The following is an 18660-nucleotide window of genomic DNA, read 5'->3' as shown; positions in this document are numbered from 1 at the left end:
CTGCTGGAAATGCTTTGGGTTTTTTTTTTTTCTTTTTGAAACAGGGTCTTATTCTGGTGCCCAAGCTGGAGTGCAGTGGTACAGTCTCAGCTCACTGCAACCTCTGCCTCCCGGGTTCAAGTGATTCTCTTGCCTCAGACTCCCACATAGCTAGGACTACAGGCACCTGCCAACACGTCCAGCTAATTTTTTGTATTTTTAGTAGAGCTGACCAGGTTGGTCTTGAACTCCTGGCCTCAAGTGATCCATCTGCCTCAGCTTCCCAAAGTGCTGGGATTACAGGCATGAGCCACTGCATTCAGCTGAAATGCTTTCTGTTCTATTTCTGGGAAGAGCCAGGAGACCAGTTTGTCCTCCATTCCCACAGTCACCCGCCCACACCAATGGCTGTGGTCAGAGGCATCTGGGCCCCAGGCAGGCTACGTGCCTTGCCTGGCAGGCAAAGGCTCCAGGAACTACAGGGCAGGCTTCGCATGGGTGTGCTGGCTGCATGCACACCCGCGAATGCCCTTGCCCACCCCCGAGTGCCCTTCTCCCAGGGCTCTGCACACACCTCTGAGACACCTGCTGCCTGTGTGGACATGCCTGTGAGCAGCCCTGGCCATGCTCGTGGTTCTGGTTAACAAGGGCTGCAGAGGTGCAGGTACTCGGAAGTCAGTCGTTTTCCCACGACTGTGGGGGCAGCGGTCCAGGGCTCAGCCACACCCACAAGCTGACCACCCATGCTGGCATGGCTCCGTTAGGCTTTGCGGAGTGGGACCACCCAGTCACACGGGGAGGCCTGCAGGGCTCTCCCATGGGCGTCCCCTGAGGTCACATTGCATTGTTCATCTAGTTCACATCTTCCACTCCCCTGTGGCTCTGAGTGGGCTGTGATTTGGCCAAGGCCGGACCTCCCCTCCCCAAGAGCGTCCAGAGCACTTGTTCACAGCGTGGACAGTGAGCTCGGGCCCGCAGGCCCCCCTTGCTGGCATCCATGGCAGCCCTCAGATGTCAGGCAATTCCTGCTGCCCCAGGACGGTCACCATGAACCCCTCCTGGATCTCTGTTGTCCTGGTTTTATGGTCACAGGGGCCATAGCAGGCAGCTTGTGTCCTCACACAGGGTGGAGTGGGGAGGAGAGCAGAGGGTGGCCTGCCCCGTGTCTGACAGTGAAATGGTCCTGCCTTTCTCTCCCTGCCCCTTCAGGCGATCACCCCCCGATGGGCAGAGTTTCAGGAGCTTCTCCTTTGAAAAGCCCCGGCAACCCTCGCAGGCTGACAGTGACAGGGAGGACTCAGACGAGGACTATGAGAAGGCAAGGCTGAGCAGCGAGCCCAGGTCCCCGTGGCCAGTAGATGGACAGGTGGTGGGAGAGCCATAGACCAGGACGGCCCCTCGCTGGCCATCCTGAGCGAAGAGTCCCCAGAGCCTGGGAGCCTAGGGCAACACAGCACCAAGCAAAGCCCCAGATCCTGGGACCGGTGGCCGCCGTCGGGGAGTGGTGGTGCGGGTGGATGATTCCGACCTTGGCACTGACACCATCAGCCTCTTGCAGGTGCCACTCCCCAACTCGGTCTTCATCAACACCACGGAATCCTTCGAAGTAGAAAGGTCAGCACAAAGCCCTGCATGTGCTGGGTCCCCCGCTGCGCCCTGTCTTCCTGCTACTCTGTCTCCCTCACTAACTTCTGTGTTGGGGGGTTGCTGGCACAAGTACACGGCCCTGCGTGCAGCAGAAACCAGAGGAGTGGGCCCTTGCTCTGTCTGTCACCCGCTGACACCCTGGCTGGCCTGGGCTCTGCTGGGCTGGTTCTCCAGCCTCATGGCAGGCGGATACTCTCAGCACCTGAGACCCACAACAGCGAGGGGACAGAAAGCCGGGCTTGGGAGGGGGGTGGGAGGGTCCCCATGGAAGCTGCCTGAGGAGGGCTCACCCGTCAATATGACTGTCTTATTTTAGGCTGTTCAAGGCCACCAGCCCCCGGGGAGAGCCCCAGGATGGACTCTACTGCATCCGGAACTCCTCTACCAAGTCGGGGAAGGTAGGTGCCCGGGGAAGATGCCCAGGGCTCCATGCTGTTGGCCCCTCTGCCTCTCCAGGCACCCAGGCTGTGGGTGGGCCCAGGACTCCCCAGTTCCTAGACCACTCCCTTTGTGGGCTCTTACTTGGTGTCTCAGCCGAATTCTCTGCCCAGCAGCGCCCCCCAGTCTATTCTCTAATGGATCTCCATCTGCAAAGTGGGGGCAATGATGGCCACCTCCCAGCGGGGACCAGGACTCAGGTGGGGTTGGGGAGGCCACCTGGGACAGTGGGAACGCCAGGGCTGCCCGCGTCCCTCCGAGCGTGGAGGTGTGGCCTCACTGGGCCGTGCTCTCCCGGGTGCATCAGAGTGGTTATTGGTGGTTATGAGCTGTTGCTCGGAGGCTTTCTCAAGGCTGCCAGTGTCATCCCTGCTGTCCCTGTGCAGGTGGTCTGGAGCCAGAGCCACAGGACCCAGCCTTGATGCTTCTGTCCCCCTCTCCCTGGCCCATGGTCCCCCGAGGGCGGTCCTGCTCTCTTGAAGCTATCAGCCTCTTGCTTCCCTCCTGTAGGTCCTGGTTGTGTGGGATGAAACCTCCAACAAACTGAGGAACTATCGAATCTTTGAGAAGGTGAGAGGGCTCTGAGTGGGATGGGGACCCTGGCCACATGGCGTGGCAAGGGGCAGGACAAAATCTCCCTGATCAGGCATAGGCAGCAGGTAGACTAAGACCGGCAGCTCCGGGACACCTCCCTCCCCTCCCCTCCACCACCCCTCATCCCCCGCCCCTCCTGCTCAGCCTCCCTCCTCTCCTGGCCTAGCTTTGTCCTCCCCTGACCCTGGAGGGGATGAGTGGCCAGCCTAGACCCTGGGTTGCTTGCCTTTTTCTTTTTGTGGGGACAGGGGTCTCACTGTTTCTCAGGCTGTTCTCAAACTCCTGGACTCAAGCAGTCCTCCCACCTCAGCCTCCCAGAGTGCTGAGGTTACAGGCACGGGCCACCGCTTCTCGCCCAGTCCCTAGGCTCACTTATCGACCTTGCCTGCAGTGCTCCGGGTGCAGGCTCCTGGACACTGGGACGGAGGGGAAGTGAGGTGGGAACATGGAGAGCACAGGCCCGATTTGGAGGCCAACCTGGGGGGCCCGCTGGCAGCCAGGAGCTGGCCTGGCGATACCATCATTGCTGCTGCCGCCTCATTTTACAGAGGGGAGACTGAGGCCCAGAGCCATAGAGTGGCCTGGCCCCGTTGACGCTTCCCCTCTCTGCCCCCACAGGACTCTAAGTTCTACCTGGAGGGCGAGGTCCTGTTTGTGAGTGTGGGCAGCATGGTGGAGTACTACCACACCCACGTGCTGCCCAGCCACCAGAGCCTGCTGCTGCGGCACCCCTACGGCTACACTGGGCCCAGGTGATGCCTACGCCAGGCCACACCAATGGACACGGGCCCACATGGGAGGGTGAGCGGGGGCAAGTCTGTGCTTGCCTAGGGCCTCCATGATGGATGTCTTCTAGGACCCAGCCAGTCTTACCCAGCAGGCTGGGCTCCGGGGCTGGACCAGGCTCCAGGCTCTAGAGGACGAGGGGACTCTCTTATCCCACATGACCTTGCCCTGTCCCAACCCTAGAAACCCAGGACCAAGTCCTGCCTGGGCTCTGAGGACAGGAAACTGGTCCCCCCAGCACGCAAACCCCACAGTGGCCTGGGAGCCAGGCAGGGTTGGGGCAGCTGGTTGGGGGCTGGGGCTGGCCCTGGAACCACCAAGGAACGCTAAGACACAGGCTCCAGTAGGGGCTGTTGCCTCCAATAAAGCAGCGATGACCTTTGCCTTGGTGGCTGGGGCTTGATTGGGAAGGAGGGCGTCACCAGCTTACTGGGTGCCCACACGGATGTCCAAGTGCTATGCAGCCCTTGGAACCCCAAGAGGTGGTTGTCTTGTCTTCCAGGGTGCAGGCTGCTAAAGTGACTTCCCCAGGGTACATGGTGCGTAACAGATCAGGACCCAAACTTGGGCTGTCTGGGCTGGGGCCCCACACCCCATGCACCAGTTCTGCTGCCTTGGGTCAGGCCAGGGCAGAGCTAGAAGGCCCTGCAGTTATGGCTGGTTCATTCCCTGCATTAGTGCACAGTTATTGGGGATCTCCTGGTGCCTGTCCCCATTCCAGAACTCGGCATCCACGGAGTGGGCTATAGAGCTAGGAGGCCCTGCAGCTACACCTGGTTCATCACCTGCATTAGCAAGCAGTTACTGGGCACCTCCTATGTGCCTGTTCCCATTCTAGACAGGGGCCTCTGGCCTGGCTGAGTTTGAGTTCACGGCCCAGTCTGGGGACAGCGGGGTATGAGGAGCTTATGGCATAGTGTCCAGGGCAGCTGGGCATGCAAGGACTCAGGGCTCCAGGAAGACTTCTGGAGGAAGTGAGAGCCATGATGGGAAGGAACGGTGGGTCCTAAGTAGACCCAGGGTGGGTAGGGATGGTGGTACTCAAATGCCCAAGCCCTCCAGGCAATACCTGGCTTGGGCCCAGCCCCAATCTGTCCCCTTACTTTCTACCATTGAGTTCCAGCAAGTCACCCTCCCTGGCACACCCCCCGGGCTGAATTTTTAATGAAACAGACTCAGGGGGAGGTTGGGGCTGGCAGGGACCCTAGGATTGTTGTGATTTTTCTCAGCATTGTGTCAGGGAAACCTGAACTGAGGCCAGCACTTGTGCCACTGACAGTGACTGACTGCTGGGAGGAGGTCCTGCAGCCCCCTTCCCTGGGGTGTGTTCTAGGGGCCTGTGGTTTGCTGGAGGAAACAAGTGATGAGGCTGGTGAGCGGATGTGGGAGACTGGCCCCCAGGGGGCCGCAGGGTGTGGTGGAATGACAGGCCCTGCGGACACTGGCAGTCAGCTGCTTCCAGGAACCAGGTGGCCAAGGCCACCTCTGCAGGGGTTTCCCTTCAGCCTCCCTGGGGAGAGGGGTCGGGCCCGGGCTGAGCCTAGGGCACAGGGAGCTTCTGTGGTTCTGCTCCGTCTCCGGAAAACCAGTCGTTCCTCCTCCCTGCGGTCAGAATTCTTTGCCCTGTCTGACCTGAACTCGCTTAGGAAGGCATGCCACTCTCCCACTGTGGCCACACTTTCTCTTCCTGTAAAATTTTATAATTTTATTTTATTTTAGTAATTTTGAGATGTAGTCTTGCTCTGTTGCCCAGGCTGGAGTGCAGTGACGCAATCTCGGCTCACCGCAACCTCCGCCTCCTGGGTTCAAGCGATACTCCTGCTTCAGCCTCCTGAGTAGCTGGGATTATAGGCACCTGCCGCCATGCCTGGCTAATTTTTTTTTTTTTTTTTTGAGACAGAGTCTCGCTCCGTTGCCAGGCACCAGGCTGGAATGCAGTGGCGTGATCTTGGCTCACTGCAACCTCCGCCTCCCGGCTTCAAGCAATTCTCCTGCCTCAGCCTCCTGAGTAGCTGGGATTACAGGTGCGCGCCACCATGCCCCGCTAATTTTTGTATTTTTAGTAGAGACGGGGTTTCACCACATTGGCCAGGATGGTCTCCATCTCTTGACCTTGTGATCTGCCCGCCTCAGCCTCCCAAAGTGCTGGGATTACAGGCATAAGCCATGGTGCCCAGCCACTTCCTGTAAAATTGTTAAATGGAGGATTGGATGAAAGATGTGGTTTCCAGCCTGGTGCCTGGGGTGCTGAGCTAGTGGTGCACGCCAGGACACCTTTGCTTTATCTCCCACAGCTACCTGGAGCCCAGAGCCAGGTGATAGGTCCCTCTGGACAGCTGGACAGCTGAGGCCTATGGCTGCCCAAAGCCCAGCGAGGGCCCTGGCCCAGCCTCACCTCCCAGAGTCTGCACCTGCTGACACAGCTGCCCACCTCTGTGTGAGCTGCCCCAGGCCCAGGGCCTCTGATGCAAGAGTGTGTTGGGGAGGGTTGGGGGGCAGGCCATGGTCCTCCAGCACAAAGAACGTGCCACGAATGTTCTAGTCCACATATAAGGTTGGGGTTGGGGTTATCATTTACTGAGCACATCTGTGTTTGAGGTGCTTGGAGAAGCAGCTGCTACTGGTCACATTTTACAGGTGAGAGACCCGAGTATCACAGAGGCCTGGATTCAAGTCCCTCCTCTGCCATTAACTAGCCTGTGACCCCATCTATCCTTCACTCCTCTGAACCTAGACCCTGGCCACTGCTGGGCTCCCTGTCACTCCTCACAGCCGATGATGGTCATTGTGGGGGTCTCTGCCTGCCTCCCAAGGTTAGGGTTAGGACTCGGGGTGCTCTCACTCAGCCAGCGGGGCCACAGCACTGGGAAGCGAAATCGCCCCACCTCACCCTGCGTTGCCCTCTGGGTCTGTGAGGGTGGGCTGGCAGGAGGCCTAGGCCCTGCCCCAGTGGCAGCCCTCCTTCCTCATTTTATAGCTACGGAAACTGAGGCTTGGAGAGGGCTCACCGACTTGCCTACCTTCAAGATGAGTTGAGATGGGCTCAGTTCTGGGGCTTGGGGAGAGGGCCCTGGTGGCTTTGGGAAGCACCCTGAGCCCAGGATGAAACATGCTTCTCTTCCTGTGGTTCCATCTGAAGGACTGTGGTGAGCTCTGTACCTTCTGTTAATACAGATTTTTACTGTGAAAATATATGTGTATTTTTTTGAGATGGAGTCTCACTCTGTCACCCAGGCTGGGGTGCAGTGGCGCAATCTCGGCTCACTGCAACCTCCGTCTCCTGAGTTCAATCAATTCTCCTGCCTCAGCTCCCGAGTAGCTGGGATTACAGGTATCAGCCACCACACCCGGCTAATTGTTGTATTTTTAGTGGAGATGGGGTTTCACCATGTTGGCCTGGCTGGTCTCCAACCCCTGACCTCAAGTGATCCATCCATCTCGGCCTCCCAAGTACTGGGATTACAGGCAGGAGCCACTACGCTTAGACTTGAAAAGATGTTTTTAGAACCAGAAGCCTCGGTTAGCACTGCTGCCTCTGGGTCACATTGTGCAGAGCTCCTCTGCGGGTCGGGGCTCAGCGCAGCCCCAGGGAGGTGTTTCCTGTACTGCAGGATGAGGGAGGTGGGGATTGGGAAAGAGGGCCGCCTGGGGCCTGCTCAGTGCCCCGAGGCAGGCAGGCCTGGGGCCATTTCCATAGAAAGGCAGATGGAAGCTCAGCAGGGAAAAGGCTTTTGAGGGTGTCCCAGGCCCTGGAGGGATGGCCTAGGACACCAGGGTCCCACCAGACATGGGAGGGCCGTGCTGGTCTCTAGAGGGGGAATGAGGGAAGGGCCACAGCCTCTGGCTCTGGCTGTGGCCAAGCCCCACTCGGCTCCTGGCGCACACATCCTGCCCTGTCTGCACACCCTGCTCCCTCCACCAAAAGGGACTGCCGGCTGGAGGGCTGTACCAGGAGGACGCCTGTCCTTGGGGAAGAGGGACTGGGACTGCCTGAATCTTGACAGAAGTGTGTGTGAGTGGTGATCCCTTTTAAGCCATCTTCCAGAGATTTGATGGGCACAGAGCAGACCCCCACCTATCTGCCCTCCTTTGGACCCCTAGGAAACTTCGCAGCCATTCCAGGCTGCCGGGATTCCGTTCCCTTGTACTGCCGTCAGCTTTGTCCCTGGCCGCACTCTGAGCTGCTCAGAGCTGAGGCAGAATCCCTTTTTCATTCATTTCCTGCAGAATAAAACAACATACAGAAAAGTGAAAAAAATGTAAATGCACAACCTGACACACTGTCAGGAAGTGAACATGTGTGCAGCCTCCGTCAGGAACTAGTTTTGCCAGCACCTAAATGCCCTCCCCTCACAGTGTCATTTCCGGCCTCTCTGCCCTGGCTTATGTGAGTTTTGTGTTCTTGTTTTTCTCAAAAGTTTTTAGCACCCAATCATGTAGCCATCGCAGCATTTTCCTGTTTCTGTGTTTTGTCCCCATGAATCTTAACGATGCAAGCTCTGGCAACTGGCTTCTTTGGCTCATTATTATGTCTGTGAGATTTATTCATGTTGCTGTGCATAGTGTAGTTTGTTCATGTTCATTGCTAACAAGTTCCATGGTCCGGCTGTATCATGATCCACAGATTCATTTTACTGGCGATCAATCTTGTCCAATGCATGCAGCCCAGGATGGCTTTGAATGTGGCCCAACACAAATTTGTAAACTTCCTTAAAACATAATGAAATTTTGTTTTGGATTTTTTTTTTTTTTTTAGCTCATTAGCTATAGTTGGTGTTAGTGTATTTTATGCATAGCCTGAGACAATTCTTCCAGTGTGGCTCATGGAAGCCAAAAGATTGGACATGCCTGCTGTAGATGGACAGTTGGTTTATTTCTAGTTTGAGGTAATTACACACCATGCTGCTAGCAACAATTTTGTCTGTGTCTCTGATGCACATGTATTTTTTGCAAATGGTACATGAGTTTTTCTAGGGTTTGTACCCAGGAGCCTGACTCCTGGATTCTAGGGTATGAGGATTTTTTTTTTGTTTGAGACAGAGTCTCATTCTGTTGCCAGGCTGGAGTGCAGTGGCGCCATCTCGGCTCACTGTAACCTCTGACTCCCGGGTTCAAGCGATTCTCCCGCCTCAGCCTCCCAAGTAGCTGGGACTACAGGCATGTGCCACCATGCCCAGCTAATTTTTGTATTTTTTTAGTAGAGATGGGGTTTCACCATGTTGGCCAGGATGGTCTCCATCTCGACCTTGTGATCCACCCACCTTGGCCTCCCAAAGTGCTGGGATTAGGCATGAGCTACCACGCCTGGCCCTTATGTTTCTTTTAGTCTATTGTAAATTGCATATTTTTAATTTCATTGTTTTGTTTGTTAATAGCATATAAAACACATCTTTTCACGGTGAAACCCCGTCTCTACTAAAAATACAAAAAATTAGCTGGGCATGGTGGCGCGTGCCTGTAATCCCAGCTACTCAGGAGGCCGAGGCAGGAGAATTGCCTGAACCCAGGAGGCGGAGGTTGCGGTGAGCCGAGATCGCGCCATTGCACTCCAGCCTGGGTAACGAGCGAAACTCCGTCCCCCCCAAAAAACAAAACAAAACAAAACAAAAAACAACATCTTTTGTCCACTGTATTTGATGTAACTAAATCTACCATCTTATTTTATGCTAGGTATTATCTCACTTGTGTTTGTGGTTTTTTTCCTCCCTTTTCTCTCCTTTTCCCTTTCTTTGGGATTGAACAACTTAAATCATTTCATTTACCCCCTTCTCCTAGTCAGAAGTTATACACTCTCTATTCTTATTGAAGTCTAGAGTTAACTAATAAACACTTTTATTTTCCTCCTAGACAACTGAAGGACCTCAGGTGACTTTAATTGATCTCCCTCATTACTTGATATTGTTGTGTATATGCAATTCTAACTCAGTATGTTTTAAAACCCTCACCCAAGACAGTATTTCTTTCTTTCCTTTCTTCTTCTTTTTTTTTTTGTTTTTTGGAGACACTGTCTGTCTCTCTCTGTCACCCAGGCTGGAGTGCAGTGTGGTGCAATCTTGGCTCACTTCAGCCTCTGTCTCCTGGGTTCAAGCAATTCTTATGTCTCAGCCTCCTGAGTAGCTGGAATTACAGGCGCCTGCCACCACACCTGGCTCATTTCTTGTATTTTTGGCATTTTGCCACGTTGTCCAGGCTGGTCTCGAACTCCTGAGCTCAGGCAATCCGCCTGCCTTTGCCTCCCAAATTGCTAGGATTACAGGCAATAGCCACGGCGCCCAGCTCTTTTTTCTTTTTTGTAGTTGGAAAAGGAAGGAATATTTTAATAGCTTTAAAATTGTTTTATTCTGATAAAAATTTCATATTAAAAATTTATCATTTTGACTATTTTAAAGTGTACAGTTCTGTGGCTTTGCATATATTCATATTATTGTTAACTCATCAGCACCATCCATCTCCAGAACTTTTTTCATCACCCCAAGCCTAAACTCTGTACCCATTAAACATTAAATCCCCATTCCTCCAGTTCTTTGCAACCACCATTCTACTTTGTCTCTCTGAATTGACTGCTAGACACCTCATACACGTGGAATCATACCTTTATCTTTTTGTGACTGGCTTATTTCACATAGCATGTCTTCAGTGTTCATTCCTGTTGTAGCATGCGTCAGAATTTCCTTCCCTTAGGCCAGGCATTGTGGCTTATGGGTTTATGTCTGTAATCCCAGCACTTTGGGAGGCTGAGTTTGGATTTGGGAAGATTGCTTGAGCCTAGGAGTTTGAGATCAGCCCTGGCAACATAGTGAGATCCTGCCCCTACCAAAAATACCAAAAATTTGTTGGGCATGTTGGCACGTGCCAGTAGTCCTAGCTACTTGGGAGGCTGAGGCAGGAGGATCCCTTGAGCCTGGGAGGTCAAGGCTGCAGTGAGCCATGGTTGCAACACTGCACTCCAGCCTGGGCGACAGAGTGAGACCCTGTCTCCAAAAAAATGCACGAAACCCAAATAAATAAAAAGAATTTCCTTGCATTTTAAAGCTGAATAGTATTCCATCGTCTGTGTATATACTATACCACATTTTGTTTATCTATTAATCTTTTACAGACACTTGGGTTGCTTCTACCTTTTGGGTATTCTGAATAATGCTGCTATGAACATGGTACAAATACCTGTTTTCATTTCTTTTGGGTATATATCCAGAAGCGGAATTGCTGGCTTACGTGGTAATTACAGGTTTAATTTTTTGAGGAACCACTATATGGTTTTCCACAGCAGCTGCACCATTTTACATTCCCATCAACAATGCACAAGGGTTCCAATTTCTCCGCATCTTTGCCAACACTTATTTTTTTCCTGTTCTTCCTCGTTCCCCTCCCCCCTTGAAACTTTTTTCTTCTTCTCGTTTTTGTAGAGATTAGGGTCTTTTTATGTTATCCAGTGAGTCGGTCAACTCCTGGGCTCAGGCTGTCCTACTGCCTCTGCCTCCCTAAGTGCTGGGATTTTAGGCTGGAGCCACTTGCGCCGGCTGGGCTCCCCGCTCCACCCCCTTCATCAACAGCCATCCTAATGAATGTTAAGTGGCATCCCACAGTGGTTTTGATTCGTATTTCCCTAGTGATTAATGATGGGACACAAGTGCCTGAGAAAATATCGTGATCTTGTCAGAAAAGTCATCTTGGAAAAGCCAACGTCCAACAGAAACGGTCTTAGAACAGGGGTCGCTGACTGCCATCCAGACAGTATCCCTGACCCTTGTGGGGCATTGTCTCAGAGCCTCCTGCTGGGCAGCGAGGTCTGGATTCCACACACTTCTGCCACTGCCCGGCTCTGGACCTCAGCTTTCTATGGGTGTGAAGAGGGCAAGCAGCCGTGCCCATTTGTCTCGCTTGGTCTTTTTGGGGGTCAGAGGCTCCAGCAGGAGGGACAGCGTGCGGGAAGCTGCTGGTCTGAGGCTGCCCTCCAGGTCGCTGGCAGCCGGCCTGGGCCAGCCAAAGCCCCGCAGGCTCACTCCCTGGTGCTGCGGAGGTGGCTGGTGCTCGTCCCCGCAGCACCCGCAGGCCGGCCTGGGTGCCAGGCAGCTGTCCGCTGTGGAGCCTTATCGGGGCCCACAGGCCTTGCTGCCCTAACCCCACCCGGGCCCCAAAACTCGGCCTGGGGACCGCACGGCGCGGGGGCAGGCGGGGCAGGGCCAGTCTGCTGGGGGAGTGCGCAGGGCGGGCGGCGGCGGGCAGAGTCCCAGGGCTCCGACGGCCCCTCCCGCCGAGGACGGGCCCGCGGTAGACGCCAGGTCAACAACAATGAAATCGTGTCCAGCGGATCTGGCTGGGGCTCGCCGCAGCCGACCCGGCCTCGTCAGCTACGAGGCCAGTGAAGCCAGGACCTGGCGCCCGAAGCTGGCGGCCAGGGTACCCTCCGCGTCGAACCCTGGACGTCCGCACGCCCCGGAGGGGTCGCCCTGAGGCGGGTTCCGCGAGTCCGCTCGCCCCGCCCGCAGATGCCCCGCCCCTCCTGGGGCCAGCCAATCGCAGAGTACATTGCTCGGTAGTGCTGCGCAGCTCGGCCTATGGGGCGGCGCGTTGTTGGGCTGAAGCGCCGCAGGCCGCACCCAGCTCGGGCGGTGGGGGCGATCCGAGGGGCTGAGGGGCGGAGAGGCCGGGCGGGCCGCGGCTGCGGGCCAGGGTGCGCGCGGCGGGCGGGGGCGGAGCCGGAGCCGGAGCCGACGCCGACGGGCGGTGGCTGGACTGGGACCCCGGAATCCCGCGCGCTGCACCACAATTCGCTTCTGAGGTGAGGCCCGCGAGCGGGGGTGGCAGGGGCCCGGTACGGGCTGAGGCGGCAGCGGGGGTGCGGGCAACTGGGCCGCTGTTGCGGCGGGCGGGGGCCGCGGGGCCTGCGGCGGCCTTGGCAGCGCGGGGGGCGGGGAGGCCGCTGCGGCGCGCCAAGGGCGTCTTGGAGGGGTCCCTGCGGGGCCGTTGGCCTGGGCCGAGCCTGGGAGCGAGGGCGCCGCAGACCTGTCGTCGGGATAGGACCCCGGGGACGAGGCTTCTCCGCGCAAGCGGCCCGGAGACCGCTTGTTCCCCGCCCGCCGCTGGGCTGCAGGGGTCGGGGCGGAGGAGGAGGACCCGGGGCGGACGCTGGTCAGCATCGTGCTCGTGAGACCGGGTCCGCGGTCCGGAGCGCTGGCTGCTCCAAGGTTCGTGTACCGACGCATCTGGGTCCTGCCTGTCGGCTCTCCTATTTAAAAACGAAGGCTTCTGCCAAAAGAGAAAAGCCAAATCTGCCGACGGATGCCCAAGAGCTAGTCCTGGAACTTACCAGCGATGGGGATGTTGGTCACCTTTGCCCTCCCTCTCTTTTGTCTTTTCTTAATCTTTTATTTTCGTTTTTTTGGAGATGTCAAAGGGCCTTTCCCTATTATGATGACTTTTACCTTTGCTCTTGTAATTAATGGCCCAAGATGGTTGGAAGGTAATTTGCATTCACTTTATCCATACCCACCTTGAAAAACATATTTTGGTTCACCTGAAACTTGTTGGTTTGAGAGTAATTTGTGCCTAGAATGACAAAAAGCAATTGTCATATCTCTAAAGACCAAAAATCATAGCTGATAGCTGTACGCATTACTGGTAAAAAGATTTTTTGTGTGTGAAGAATTGACTGAGATCTTAATCGGGATAGGAAATAGAATGCTGATAGGTCAACTGTGTCTCTTGCAAAATATATGAGTAGAAATATATTTTCGCCAGTGAAAACAAAGTGGAGTGGATGAGTAGGAGTTCGACAGGCACCAGAGAGAGGAAGGCATTTCGGGCAAAGGGTATGAATTATATGAAAGTGGGTTTGTAAACTTTGGAGTCTTGAATGGACAAGGGCCAGTGATGATTACATTTTTTTTTTTTACAGAGTTTCGCTCTTGTTACCCAGGCTGGAGTGCAATGGCGCGATCTCGGCTCACTGCAACCTCCGCCTCCTGGGTTCAGGCAATTCTCCTGCCTCAGCCTCCTGAGTAGCTGGGATTACAGGCACGCGCCACCATGCCTGGCTCATTTTTTGTAATTTTTAGTAGAGACGGGGTTTCACTGTGTTGACCAGGATGGTCTCGATCTCTTGACCTCGTGATCCACCCGCCTCCGCCTCCCAAAGTGCTGGGATTACAGGCTTGAGCCACCGTGACCGGCCTTGTATTTTTAGAAAAGACACAGAGTTTCACTCTTGTTGCCCAGGCTGGAGTGCAATGGCGCGATCTCGGCTCACTGCAACCTCCGCCTCCTGGGTTCAGGCAATTCTCCTGCCTCAGCCTCCTGAGTACCTGGGATTACAGGCATGCGCCACCATGCCCAGCTAATTTTTTTTTGGTATGTTTAGTAGAGACGGGGTTTCACTGTGTTGACCAGGATGGTCTCGATCTCTTGACCTCGTGATCCACCCGCCTCCGCCTCCCAAAGTGCTGGGATTACAGGCGTGAGCCACCGTGACCGGCCTTGTATTTTTAGAAAAGACGGGATTTCACTGTCTTGGCCACGCTGGTCTTGAATTCCTGACATCGTGATCCATCTACTTCGGCCTCCCAGAGTGCTGGGATTACAGGCATGAGCCACCGATTATGTTATTTTTTAATCCAAAATTTTAATATACTCCTTTGATTTTGATTGTGGGGGAAACTAGAATACTAAAGTTGTCTTTTAAGGAAGTGGATGATTTTGGCGGTCAAAACTGCTTTTCAGAGTTTCGATGTGGTTTACAATGGTACGGACAGCTGGTATGATTTGTTAGTTTACCGCTTGTGATGTCTTTAGGTTTTAAAGTTTTGGAGACTCACTGAGTGATGTGAGTCTAAACTCTAGCCAGTCTCCAAATTATTAGATAGGTTCCCTTCTAAAATAATGCTTTATACAAACAAGCTGGTCATTTTTCTTCCTTAATTTTTTTAATGTTATCTGATATACTGGGAAGGTTTTGTTTGGTGTTCCGTTTTGTGTTACTGATTTTATTATAAAAATGTTTCTTTATGTGATTATTAGTTTTTTCTTATAGTCTTTGTATTGAATAAGAAAAGTAAATACTGAAATGCTTTGAAAGATAATAAAATATTTATTACATGAAACTTAGATTGACTGCCCTTCCCTTCTTTCCTTCCATGTTTACCTCTTCACATATACACATATGTAGAGAGAATAGTATAGATCCCTTTTCTCATCCAGTTTTAACAATCTTTCTTCATCATATCTCCACAGTCCTAAATATCATTTAACCATTAAATATTTCAATATGTATATCTTAAAGACTTTTTAAAAAGGTAAACATCGCTTATACCAATTACTGGAGATAGTTTAAAAAAAAAGGTAAACATGAGTACCACTATCACAGAAAATGAAAATGAATTAATTCCATAATACTTTCAAATATCTAGCCAGTATTAAAATTTTCAGAATTGTCTCAACTTTTATTTTAAACTTTTTTTTTTTTTTTTAAGGTGGGGTTTCACCATGATGGCCAGGCTGGTCTTAAACTCCTGACCTCAGGTGATCCACCCACCTCAGCCTCCCAAAGTGCTAGGATTACAGGCGTGAGCCACCGCGCCTGGCCCTTTTTTAGCGGTTTGAATCTGGATCCACATGCTATCCATACCATGTGACTAGTTTTAATTGATAGATTCCTCCTCCATATTTAGTTTTCTCTTGTAACTTACTTATTGATAAAACCAGGTAGTTTGTCATGTGGAGTTTTGCACAATCTCGATTTTACTATGACACAGATTCAGCCTTATTTTTGGCAGGAGCACTTCATAGGTAAGTAGGCAGAAATGATTAGTAGTCTTTGTTCGAAGTCCTTGATTGTCAGTGCCTACTGTCATTTCAGTAGGCATTAAAAATGTTGATATTTTAATTCTAAACTTCATTTAGTAAACAGAATATTTCTATAAAGATAATTTTTCATGCCTTCACTATTGGTTATCTTGGAGTACTGTATACCTCTTACAGAAAGGGGAGGATAAATGCTTAATTCCTCTCCGTTATTTACTAGGTTTCAAATAATGAATTGGTTCCCTAACATCCTTCAAAAGTAGCCAGTGAAGCTGGGCATGGTAACGTAGGCCTGTAATCTTAGCTACTCTTGAGCTGAAATGGTATGAACTTGTGAGGCTGGGAGGTCAAGACTGCAGTAAGCCATGATCACTTCACTGTACCACTCTGTCTCTTTAAAAAAAAAAAAAAAAAAGCAAGACTAGGATTCTACTCAACCTTCTCAATTTCATATACCTATATCTATTTTTCTTCTAAGCCTTTCTTCTTGATTCTACTTGCTTACTATTTCAACTCACACCATACGCATTTCAGTTTCAGAACAAGATGAACATGTGAACCCCAAAAATTTTAGACAGGTCTTAGTTAATTTAGAAAGTTTATTTTGCCAAGATTGAGGATATGTGCCTATGACACAGTCTTGGGAAGTCCTGATGACATGTGCCCAAGGTGGCTGGGGCACAGCTTGGTTTTATACATTTTAAGGAAACATGAGTCATCAATTGATATTTGCGAGAAGTCCATTGGTTCAGTCCAGAAAGGCAGGGATAACTTGAAGCAGGGAGGGGACTTCCAGGTCACAGGTAGGTGAGAGACAAATGGTAGCATTCTTTTGAGTTTCTGTTAAGCCTTTCCAAAGGAGGCAACCAGAATATGCATCTATCTCAGTGAGCAGAGGGATGACTTTGAATAGAATGGGAGGCAAGGCCGGGCGTGGTGGCTCAAACTCCTGTAATCTCAGCCCTTTGGGATGCTGAGGTGGGTGTATCACCTGAGATCAGGAGTTTGAGACCAGCATAGCCAACATGGTGAAATATCGTCTCTACTAAAAATACAAAAATTAGCTGAGTGTGGTGGCAAGTGCCTGAAATCCCAGCTACTCGGGAGGCTGAGACAGAATTGCATGAACAGAGGTTACAGTGAACCAAGGACTCTGTCTCAAAAAAAAAAAAAAGAATGTGAGGCAGATTTGCCCTGAGCAGGTTCCAGCTTGAATTTTCCCTTTAGCTTAGTGATTTTTGGGGGCCCAGTATATTTTCTTTTCACATTTACTCCCTTTTCTTTTAAAAAATTTTTGGAAAAAGCATTTTAGGAGAAAATAAATCTGATACCAGGTTTTATCTGATCTCATGGCGAGGACAGCTTATTCCTAGACAGGTTAGGTCCCAAAAGCTCATTTTTTAGCAGGTTGTGAAGTCTCATGTCCTATGAAGAGAAAATGCAGGAGGAAGGGAGAACAATAACAAACAAAAGACCAATTCTGGAAAAATCAATACAGGCCACATTACTCTGAACGCTATACATTAGTAGGCACGTATGAAAGTGGCTTATGTATGCAAATAGGTTGCTGTTATTTTATTCTGAAATTGTCTGGCTTTAGTTCAAAGGGCTTTAAGAAAGCATAACTTAGTTTTCAGCAACTCCAAATTAGGAAAAATGGAAAAAAATCAAGGAAAATAATTGAAAACATTATTTTGAAGTCTTGTAGCCAAGCAAAATTAGAATTTGGTTCAAACTTTTTTGTTTTGCTTCGTTTTTTCTTTTTTTTTTTGAGACAGAGTCTTGTTTTGTTACCCAGACTGGAGTACAGTGGTGTGATCTCGGCTCACTGCAACCTCCACTTCCTGGGTTCAAGTCATTCTTGTGCTTCAGCATCCTGAGTAGCTGGGACTACAGGTACATGCCACTGCACCTGGCTAAGTTTTGTGTTTTTGGTAGAGATGGGGTTTTGCCATGTTGGTCAGGCTGATCTTGAACTTCTGATCTCAAATGATCCACCCCCACTCAGCCTCCCAAAGTGCTGGGATTATGGGTGTGAGCCACTGTTCCTGATCCCAAAATGTAGAAAATAATAAAAATGGAAAAAACGTTAGGCAAGGCTAGAATCTAATAGCAGGTTTACTATAGTTTTGAAACAATTTTTCTCTCTCTGGTTTCCCATTTTTACTAAAAACAAATCATGGTAGGACCAGTTTGCTTTATTATCTTTGGCCTATTATTTGTGTACAGTGCAGCAAGAGTAACTATTTTTTTTTACATAGGCTTTAAAACTGGCTTTGATGGAACTTTGTTCCATAGGAGGAATATCAGATAAGACTTTTTTAAAGCCAAGCCCAGCCATGGATTTGTGCCATGTAATACCTATGAGTTGGGTGAATTTCCTCTATTCTTGAGCTTTCTACATAAACCTGGGGCTCCTGGGGCTATCAGAAAGTGACATTCTTTATTTACCACAGGTCAGAGACCCTGTATAGGGGCCGCATCTACAAAATATGAGGCCAGTTTTCCCAAGGGCTTTTTTGGCTCCATAAGTCAATTTTGATTCCTTAAAGGAAAACACACTATTCCAGTCAAAGCTTTGGCAAAATAACCAGTATCTCCAATTTGTCCTGTTACAAATGAAAACAGATTTTTTTTTTTTTCTTTTGAGACAATTTTGCTCTTGTCGGTCAGGCTGGAGTGCAGTGACATGATCTCAGCTCACTGCAACCTCAGCCTCCCAGGTTCAAGTGATTCTTCTGCCTGAGCCTTCCGAATAACTGGGATTACAGGTGCATGCCATCATGCCTGGCTAATTTTTGTATTTTTAGTAGAGAAAGGGTTTCACTGTGTTGGCCAGGCCAGTCTCTTAACTCCTGACCTCTGGTGATCCGTTTGCCTTGGCCTCCCAAAGTGCTGGGATTACAGGCATGAGCCACTGCTCCCAGCCATGATCTATACTGTTTTAATCTCGACCGTAAAATATAGCTTCCATAAGCCTTTTATAACCTTTGTAACCTTTATTAAGGAGTTGGTTAATGCTTCAAGGAAGCCTTGTTAATCTGGCACAGGGACCCACATGCTGGTCTTACATCATTGTGCCTTTGATTTATGATTAATTTATAGAGAAACTGATTTATTTTATCTTTCAAAATTGGCCCTTAACAGTTTTACACACCCACCTCTTCCAAGCTAGTTCCTGGGCCCTGAGGAGTTAAATAGATTTAGTTTAATGCCCTGTGTCTCAGAAATGCAGTTTATTTTGAATAAAGCCTGAAGGTGAGGTTTTAATTGCCGTCAGTGGTTTAAGATTTAGCATGGTGGCCGGGCGCGGTGGCTCAAGCCTGTAATCCCAGCACTTTGGGAGGCCGAGGCGGGTGGATCACGAGGTCAAGAGATCGAGACCATCCTGGTCAACATGGTGAAACCCCGTCTCTA

At 51.1% G+C, this 18660-nt stretch overlaps 2 protein-coding genes across 11 annotated transcripts in view; both read left to right on the top strand.

Annotated features, from left to right (window-relative positions):
* Positions 1 to 3828, top strand: part of SH3BP2 (SH3 domain binding protein 2) — a 38987-nt gene extending 35159 nt beyond the window's left edge. For 2 of the 3 annotated variants that reach the window (XM_017514325.2, XM_017514324.2), the window contains exons 9-13: positions 1189 to 1297; positions 1538 to 1593; positions 1943 to 2024; positions 2575 to 2634; positions 3277 to 3416. In XM_017514325.2, the coding sequence (XP_017369814.1) occupies positions 1189 to 1297; positions 1538 to 1593; positions 1943 to 2024; positions 2575 to 2634; positions 3277 to 3414 (445 nt within the window). In that variant the 3' untranslated portion in view covers positions 3415 to 3416. Of the gene's footprint in view, positions 1 to 1188; positions 1298 to 1537; positions 1594 to 1942; positions 2025 to 2574; positions 2635 to 3276 lie in introns of all 3 variants that reach the window. The other variant, XM_017514323.2, reaches the window with a different exon arrangement.
* An 8087-nt stretch (positions 3829 to 11915) lies between these two features.
* The window catches only part of ADD1 (adducin 1), a 95359-nt gene continuing 88614 nt past the window's right edge, over positions 11916 to 18660 (top strand). For 7 of the 8 annotated variants that reach the window (XM_017514302.2, XM_017514307.2, XM_017514301.2 and 4 more), the window contains exon 1: positions 12028 to 12226. The gene's annotated coding sequence lies outside the window, so the exon portion shown is untranslated. Of the gene's footprint in view, positions 12227 to 18660 lie in introns of all 8 variants that reach the window. The other variant, XM_017514298.2, reaches the window with a different exon arrangement.

The sequence above is a fragment of the Cebus imitator genome, unplaced genomic scaffold (genome assembly GCF_001604975.1).
Source record: "Cebus imitator isolate Cc_AM_T3 unplaced genomic scaffold, Cebus_imitator-1.0 Scaffold522, whole genome shotgun sequence".
Classification (NCBI taxonomy): domain Eukaryota; kingdom Metazoa; phylum Chordata; class Mammalia; order Primates; family Cebidae; genus Cebus; species Cebus imitator.
Note: the sequence above shows the minus strand (reverse complement) of the source record. Positions and strands in the feature narration are given on the sequence as shown.